This window comes from Limulus polyphemus, unplaced genomic scaffold (assembly GCF_000517525.1).
Source record: "Limulus polyphemus unplaced genomic scaffold, Limulus_polyphemus-2.1.2 Scaffold4222, whole genome shotgun sequence".
Taxonomy (NCBI): domain Eukaryota; kingdom Metazoa; phylum Arthropoda; class Merostomata; order Xiphosura; family Limulidae; genus Limulus; species Limulus polyphemus.
In genome coordinates, this window is record NW_013669832.1 from 41,388 (window position 1) to 50,679 (window position 9,292).

The 9,292-nt window shown below is 30.6% G+C and overlaps 1 protein-coding gene across 1 annotated transcript in view; it reads right to left on the bottom strand.

The window, feature by feature from the left end:
* Positions 1–5,354, bottom strand: part of LOC106470796 (ADP-ribosylation factor-like protein 3) — a 26,387-nt gene extending 21,033 nt beyond the window's left edge. Inside the window, exons 1-2 of the mRNA XM_013931361.2 lie at positions 5,081–5,354; positions 1,221–1,401 (exon numbers count right to left, since the gene is read on the bottom strand). Coding sequence (XP_013786815.1) covers positions 1,221–1,401; positions 5,081–5,251 — 352 coding nt within the window. The 5' untranslated portion in view covers positions 5,252–5,354. The remainder of the gene's footprint in view (positions 1–1,220; positions 1,402–5,080) is intronic.
* Between the last annotated feature and the right edge of the window lie 3,938 nt (positions 5,355–9,292).

The window sequence follows — 9,292 nt, forward strand, 5'->3', positions numbered from 1 at the left end:
TTTAATTGAAAGTTTCTAAAGAATCTTTAACACTATCCATGAAGGCCTATTTTTATTTTCTCAGTGATGGAGGGGGGGGGGGGCTTTCTGGCCCCTCCTTTTCTTTAATATCTAATATTTTTACATGCTGCTAGTGAGAGAACCTGTTGTTAAAATATTTGAATCCCACCACTGATATTCACTATATCTGTTGCAGGTTAGGTCTTTTACTGAATACCAGGGCTTATCAAGCTGGCAGGGGTATGACAGACAGGCATAGTAATGATTGAGATACTATTTATATCATCAAATGTTTGAACAACTTTTTTAGTTAAGCTGGTGAACTATAATTTTTATCAATTTTATTTGAATCACTACACATCAGAATTAGGTTTCAGATTTAAAATCAATTACTTATTCTACACATAATCGTTTATTATTAAGTTTTATTTAATTATTTATTTTACTTGAATTAATGTTTTACTTATTCAAAAGAAGTACTAAATCAGTAAGCCAATCTTTTTTTTTTTATCCTGGAGCATGTCAAGTGGTGACAGCATCAAAAGGGAAAGATTACATAGTTACTTTGAGAATTCAGAAGTGAAAGTAAAGAAGAATGTAAGACTAATTCATCAGAACTATCTGATATATACATTGCCAACAAGGCCTTTCATCCAATACCAGGGCTCTTTAAGTTGGCTGGGATACAACAGACATACTAGTAAAGATGCTGTTAACCAGTCAACAAATCAATTATTGTTCGAAGTATGATACATTTTCTGTTTCTATAAGTCATTTAAAAGTAAGGGTACAAAACCTAGAAATATACCGTTTACATTTTGCACCATATAAACGTCTGAAGACACTACTTTGTCAGGGGTGGGCCCCTTGACTGCTGAATTAATCAACAGTTTCCACCTAATTGTAGTGTTAGTTTCAATCAGAATTTGTTTAAAATAAAGAAACTGCTCTGAAAAATTCTACAATGAATGCATATTCTACTTTAATCTAAAGCAAGGTAAGACAGGTTTATATCTGCTCATTTTAATTTCAGTCTATGGCATATCATTGTGAATATCACTCAAAATTCAATTGACTTGAGCTTAATTTATCTGTACAAAAGAAACAAGTAAGAGTAACTTTTGATTTGTTTCACAACCTGATTTTTAAGATTTTTCTTTTTTACCTAGCATGATAAATTATAAGTAGTACTATAAAAACATTATTAAAAAACAACTTACTTTCCCAGAAATTCATATTAATTCCATTTTCTGTACTGAAACTCACAATATTAAAACCACAAGTTTTATCAGATGTTTTTCGAGGTGCTGCTGTCTTGGACAGGTTATGTAAGAAACTACTTTTTCCAGCTCCATCTAAGCCTAGGACTAAAATTTTTCTTTCTGGTGGCTCATCTGAAAGCTTACAAACAGAGATCATGTAGTCATGTATATAATCCACATGCATTATCCCTCGTATTTATTCTAACTAAAAACTATCTGCCAGTTATTTTACCAACTCACCAAATGATCTAAATAATTTTTAGAGCAGAAGCATTATCTTTACAATCAGCAACACTCAAAACCTTAATATTATCATCAAATTTAAGCAATTTATTGGCATTTCATTTATTTATGTCATTGATATAAATCAGAAAGAACAAAGATGCCAAGAATGAGCCCCGAGATATCCCACTTGAGACATTAATCCAGTTTGACTGAATTCGGTGACGAGGAACCCACTTTGAGACTAATAATGGCTAGAGATGGCTTGAATGGGTAATGAAGAAAAACTTCAGATGATGACAAAACCTTGTCGAAACGTTGTACATGTTAAACTTATATTAAAGTTTTTCTTCATTACCCATTCAAGCCATCTCCAGCCATTATTACCAGTTTGAGTGAACTCCATTTATAACAACTCTCTGCTTTTGTCCCTTCAGCCATATTTGGCCAACTTATACCTCAAAACTCTAGAGATCATTTTTAACATATGCTTTATGAAAAAACAAACAAACCAAATTAACACCTTTCCTCTCATCAATACAAGCTTTAGCATCTTCAAAGAATGTCAAAATATTTGTAAGGCAAATTTTTCTTATAGTGAAACCATGTTGACAGTTCAAGAATATGTAAAACTTTGTTAAATGACTTTACAAAGCATTTTTATCAACTTTCTCACCGCTGATGTAAGACTAATAAGCCCACAGTTACCAATACAGTTATTAACAGTAGTAACATTAATCAACTTCCAATCCTCTGGCACCCGATAACTACTCAAGTACTTACAAAGAAATACTTGACAAATGGCTCACTTTTCCAATCCTTAACTAGAACTGGGCAATTAACTCGATTAATCAATATAATCAATCACTTATGAAGATCAATTATACTGATGTGTGTCACATCATAATTAGGATTAAATTAATTAATGTCAACTGATTAAAATTAATGTTTTTGATTACAACTGGTTTTGATTATTCCAACTATCCAAGTAAGCAAAATAGTTACTATTTCTTACAGTTTTCATTTAATTCACCTAATCATAATTACTGTAACCCATTGTTATTATTTTCAATTATATTTGAAATACGAAAGTCACATAAGAATAACCAATCAGCTGAATGTAATCAAGTAACGAATAATGAATTATTGAGTTCTACAAATTGTCCACCTCTATCTTCATAAAATTTACAAAACACCAAAAATCCTGTTTGTGTATCATGGTTGTCCCATTCACTAAACTAAAGTTAGAAACAAAACAAAAAATTCAATGCCAGCCTTATTATTTAAATATGGATCAAATCTTCTATTACTGTGTCCCTTATAACAAAATTGTAAACAATTAATTAATCATTCCTTCATCTATGTTATTGACGTAAATCAGATCCTAAGACTGAGGCACTCCACTTGTGACACCAATCCAATTTGAATGAACTCAATTTATACAAACCCTCTGCTTTCTTCCATCCAGCTATTTTTCTTTCAACTTATTTCCCACACCTATGTAGATAATCATAGTGCAGTTTTATAGGAAACATGAAAAGAACAATATATTAAAGGAAATTTAAGTACAGAATTTATCAAAAATGGCAGTTCTGTAACGTGTTAAAAATATAAATATTCAAAGGTTCTGGAGGCCCTGGTGTAACACATCATTTGCACCTCCCCTAGTACGGGTACTGATCTTAATAAACAACTAAATGGGAAATTAAAAATTTCTGTACGGTTAACTTAAATTACTTGATTTGTTTCTTTCCCTCTAAATATTCATGCAAAGCTACTCAAGAGCTATCTGCTCCAAAGTGCATAGTGCAATTATTTGTTTTTTACAGAAAATGGATGCAAATATAGGACTTACAGATCCATAGTCTGGCATGCTAGCTACTGGTCTATAAAATCATTTAATATCATTGCCATTATTTTAAATGTAATTTGCTAACATTAGCAAAAGGAATTCCATACATTTTACATTCAAGTACAGGACTATGAAAGTTTCCAATGGCCAATGAATTTGTCAGACAGTAAAGTAAACATGCACATCCATCCAAAAGTTACAACAAGAAAAAAAAAAAAGACTTGTGATCTAACAGTTATGATTGTATCATTTCAATAGAGCAATCAAATGCCAGAAATTTTTTGAATTCTCCCAGAAAATGATTCTGACAATCTAGAATATTTGGATCATTTCCATTTATCATATATATATACTGTATACACATGTTATATATAAAGTTCAGATAAATTATTTCAAGTGTGGGTTAAACTTAATAAATTTAAAGCATAAGAACTCAATTAAAAACATTGTTTTAAATATAAAGTCCTGAAAACATATCGTAAAGAGTTGGTCACCCTGTTTCTAGCTTCAGTGGGATACTCGTTAGACGCAATTTAATAATATATTATTTTAGTGAATGTAAAATGTTTAAAACTCAATTAGATTAAATAGGTCCTGACAATATAAATTTCAAACACTTTTTATGAGAAAAAAATAATACTTAAAAATTATTGCCACTTATGACAAACTACCAGTATCATATGCATATTTTACATCAAAATTTGAGCTACAGACTGCTCTTATTACTTGCCTGATCTACAGCCTGAAGCTTAATGTCATTACACTAAACAAAACTTTTTTATTCGTCTTACAACAGAACACACTTGAAGTTGAAGGCCCTCTAGGTCATATATGATTGGCATACAAATAGAAAACAAACATTTTCAATTTGATTTTAAAGAAAATTTTACCTATTTGTTTTTTAAATTATATGGTAAACTGACTGTTGGTATGCTTTTAAAACCTTTCAAATACAACTTCATAATTACATTCACTATCAGATGAAAAAAAAAACATTAAGTACAGCTATGACATGTTTCATTAAAAGAAAGTACATAATGTGCCCAGTATATTAGTGTTAAGCTTAAGGCTCTAATATTAGATCAGGTAAATGAAAAAATTTGACAAAAGAAGCTATTTTTGGAGCCTGAATATTAGCTAATGCCATACTAGGAACTACATTGTATTCTATTACTAACACGTATAATAACAAAGGAAACATTAGACACGAGTCCTTACTTTTTATAATTATAATAGAACTGTGTAAATATATTCTAATGGTTAAACACAAAAAACAATTTCATTAAGCCATCTAAAAAGCATTTAAAGACTCAATTGTTACATTTCCTGAGACAAGTATATTACAATCTAAGTTCACTCTAGTCTAATTGTAAAGGAAACTTGCTGCATAGTTACAAAGTTAGTAGATGTAGAACTTACATTCAAGTACTGTCCAATGATTCTAAAGTTTTATTTTTGAGTTCTAAGTTTTTTAATACAATACAAATGCTTGACGATGACATTTCGAAAACACTAAAAATAGCAGTAAAATTATTACTATACTGTATATACTAGTACTACTACTAGTAACACTAACACCAGGAACAGTAGTACTAACTACTAGTGCTAGGATAATACTAACTTATAACAATATAAGCCTTATTATCACACACTTTTATTACCAAAAACATTAGTATTGCGATTAATAATATTATTTCTATTAAAATTAATATTATTACTATATATAATATTATTATTGGGCTACCTTAACATTATCTTCAAAGCCTTCATCTGTAAGAGTTTCTTTTTTTCGGTTGTAATACAGCATCACTGCGTACGTCGATAGTCCTATAACTAAACCGCCGCCAACAATTACTAAAACTTTTGACCATTTAATTACTTTATCAAGCTTTAAATTTGACAATTTGAACTCCATATCATAATATCATTAAAGACCCAAGGTAATTTGATTTACTCATTTGTTGGCAGACAAAATGCTAAAGACTGAAGTTAGGTCAAATTCAGTGTGACAACAGCGATCGAAGTTGCCATCTCAATGACTGTATAAGAAGTTTTATGAAAAGGTAAAATAGTCAAATCCTGCGATTATTATGCAATTCTGAATAACGCATTATGTATAGGATTGTACACTCAATTATACACCTATAAACTTGTTACACCAAGTTATGTCTCTTAGTGGGTCATTTTTTAAGTTAGCAAATTTTAAAACGCTAAAATCCGAGGTTCAATTCTCTGTGATGTACAGAAGATAGCTTATTCTGTGACTTAAAACTAAAACAAACACACAAACATTAACTTAAATAGGTAAATATTCTAATTAAAAGTAAATTATTTATTTTTCGTTATATTAATTGTAGTTTTATCTAGCACTCTTTGCTAGTCAAAATTATTAAGTACGGTAGTACTTAATAGTAGGGATCAACAATGTTTCCAAATAATTCTAGCGCCGAAAAACCACCTTATTGAATTCCTAAGCGAAAAACCGATCACTCAAAATATTAGTTACGATATATGATGCGTATATATACTAACAATACACTAAAAAAGGGTCGCTAACAATTCCAGTATGACAATTCAAAATTTCTAAAACAACAACTTTTTCGTCTACTATCTACCTACCTGATCACGTCAGCGGTGCTAGCGCCTAGACGGCTTGGACTATCGGTACCAAAATTTCTCTAGCTTACTTGACTGGTCCGTTTTTTTTTATATATATATTCTGATAAATATATACAGATTTTTTTTATAAATGGCAAACATATCAAATATATTTTCAACCCAATTAAGCCCAACAGATGGCGCTACATATCGATGGATAGACACGCGACAGTTTCTAAAGGTAAAATTTATATATGTTATTCACTTATAACATTAAAGTAAACAAACAAGAGTATTAAAAAATATGAATATTAAAATGAAGTAGGGATACTACTGCAAAAAGTAATGAAACAAGAATTAAAACTACAATAATAAATTTATAAAATCTAATCCAGTTTGTACACTTATCTGTATGCCAGAGTAAGGATTACATTTTATAAATTTGTGATTGTGGTATTAATTCTTGTAAAAGTTAAAGCTATCAATGATATGGCTATACTGAAATTTTATAGATGTTGTGTCCATTCCATGGATATATGAAAACTGAATAAATAAACAAAAAAAAATAAACTTTTAACAGAAAGTATGGAACATTGGTTATTCGTAGAATTGCTATAAAAAGTATTTAAAACAAAATTTATGCTACAATAAATAATACACAAAAAAGTAAAGTGATATTAGTTGGCTAGGTTTTAAAACGATTTTCAATCCCTACTCTGGTTGGCAAATTTAAACTGCTTCATTTAGCTATACAGATCACAATGCCAATCAAAGGAGAGATTGAAAATCGTTTTACAATCTTTATAAATTAGGAAGCGAATAATAAAAGAGAAAACTGATAGGCAGATGCCAATTGTTGAAATTTAAACCTGATATAGCTAACATAAATGCACCATCTGTAAATTATCAAAGTCAACACGACTTCCGCTAGGGAAGCTATTTTTCACTCATCTGTGAATTATTCTAATATAAATTTAATAAATAGTAATGCATTTTGGTTGCAGTTAGAGATAATTATATTTTTATACAATTTTCTTGTTAAATATCACGTAAAATAATGTGTACAGTTTTGGTTTTCGTATTTAAAAAAAAAATTGGTGGGTTAATTGGAAATGGTTCATTTGATGACTTCTTGATGATTACGGGGTTGGAAGGGCTATCGATGGTGAATATGTTGAGATCTTATCGCTTATTTTCTCTTACGAAATGAAAAGCGATGTCCCATATACTCTATTACTACCAACAGCATACTACTTGGATGATTTAAGAGACGTTGTACGTATTTTTGTTATTATGTTATATTTAAATGTAAAAAAAAAGCTGTAGCTTATAAACACTCAAATGTAATATTTATAAATTCATTATAAGTTTGATTATTGCTGAGCACTGAGTCACACAACGAACTATCTGTGCTCTACGCACTACAAGTATCGAAACCCAATTTTAACGTCGTAGGCCTACAGACTTCCCTCTGAGTCACTGAGGGGATCATTATAAGTAACTGTTTGATAAATGTTAAACTGAAATATGTAGCTTACAAAAGCTCAGATGGAATATTCATGAATAATTAATTAGTAAATTTATTGAATATTGTAAAGAAGAGATAAGGTGTAGCTGTTTTAGAACTGAGCTACACATTGGACTTCCTGCGCTCTGTCCACCATGGGGAATCGACCACCGGAAGTTAGCGTTGGATTTAGGACTAGCCTAAATCTCATATGTATGTGCATAATGATTTACTATTTAATTACAATTGTAATCTTCTTATTCATTTTCTATGCACCAGTAAGTAAGTCATATTCTGTTCATTTTTAAATGTTAGTTTCATTAATTGTGTTAGTTAAAATCTTGAATATATATAACATTTTCCTATTTTTAAGTTTTTAATTATGAAAATTGTTTTTCATTGTTAGCTTAGTATAAAGATTATGGACTAACCTAAGTATCCGAAGCTGGACAAACCTCGTGAGATATATTTGGGGCTACGGCCGAAAATACGCAATTGATGAATAAATACATTCTAATCATCATGAGTATTGCATACTCCTAATTAAACGAGTATAGTATATTATATATATATACATACATTCGCTATAAAAGAAAAAATACATTTTTTTCGCTCAGCTGAACGTGGTTGCTAGAGGAGTTTCAATACCAGAGGTAAAAAAAAAAGAGGTTGGGCCCAGTTTATTGTTCTAACAATGAATTATTGTTTTTAAAGTTTTTATACCAAAAACTAAAAAAAACAAACAAAAAAACATCATATTTGAAAGCTTTTCAGTAAACGAACTGGGTTATCATTTTGTAATGTTAGAAGCGTCGTTATTTACTGTTTTTGCTTATAGAACAAAGTTGATCTGCGGGTCCAGATGTTCGATCCCGCTGTGGCAAAATCGCGCTCCTTATTTTAGGGCCTTGGGTACTATTCAATCAGAAAAAAGTAGTCCAAGAATTGATAGTAGGTACAGTTGTCTGTCTTCTTAGTTTATCAGCTCAAAATTAGGGATAACTAGCGCAGATAGTCCTTGAGTAGCTTCGCGAGAACGTATAAAAACAAACCAAACAATTTCGTGGAACAGATGAAACATTCTATCTATAACGAAGTTATGAAAGTTTTATGGGAAGGGAGAGGTACCAAAACCACCATGTATTGAGACAAGAATATAACATATTCATTCACGAAATGTACACTAGGTGGCGCAACTTTCTTCGCTTCTGTTCAAATACAGAACAAAAAGATATTGACTTATTTGGAAGAAATATTTACGAAGATAAACGTGTAGATAAAACCATAAATTTTAAAAATGTACCCAATAAATGGTGATACGATGCGCCGAGATTTACTTCTAACATCAAATTTCAAGGCAACGTACATATCATTATTATAGTATTTTGGCACTTGTGTAAAAAGTTAAAATCATAAATAATATTCAACGTTAAACTGGTACACAGTTAAAAACGTTTTATTTAGGCCTATCTAACGTCACTCCTGAGGATGACGTTGTAACATCGAAACACGTAGAGTCGTCAACTTTTTGAAGGCCATAGATAGGCTTAAATAAAATGTTTTTAACTGTGTACCAGTTTATTAACGTTGAATATTATTTATGATTTTAACATCAGAAGTCCTTACAGCCGTCGAGTGTTGATAAAATGTTCTTGGGATGCCAACGAAGCCCCTTCCCCTTATTAACGTTGAATGTTATTTATGATTTTAACGTCAGAAGTCCTTACAGCCGTCGAGTGCTGATAAAATGTTCTTGGGATGCCAACGAAGCCCCTTCCCCCCTTATTAACGTTGAATATTATTTATGGTACATATCATTATTATAGTCGATTTCTCTGTTCTGTCTGTTTT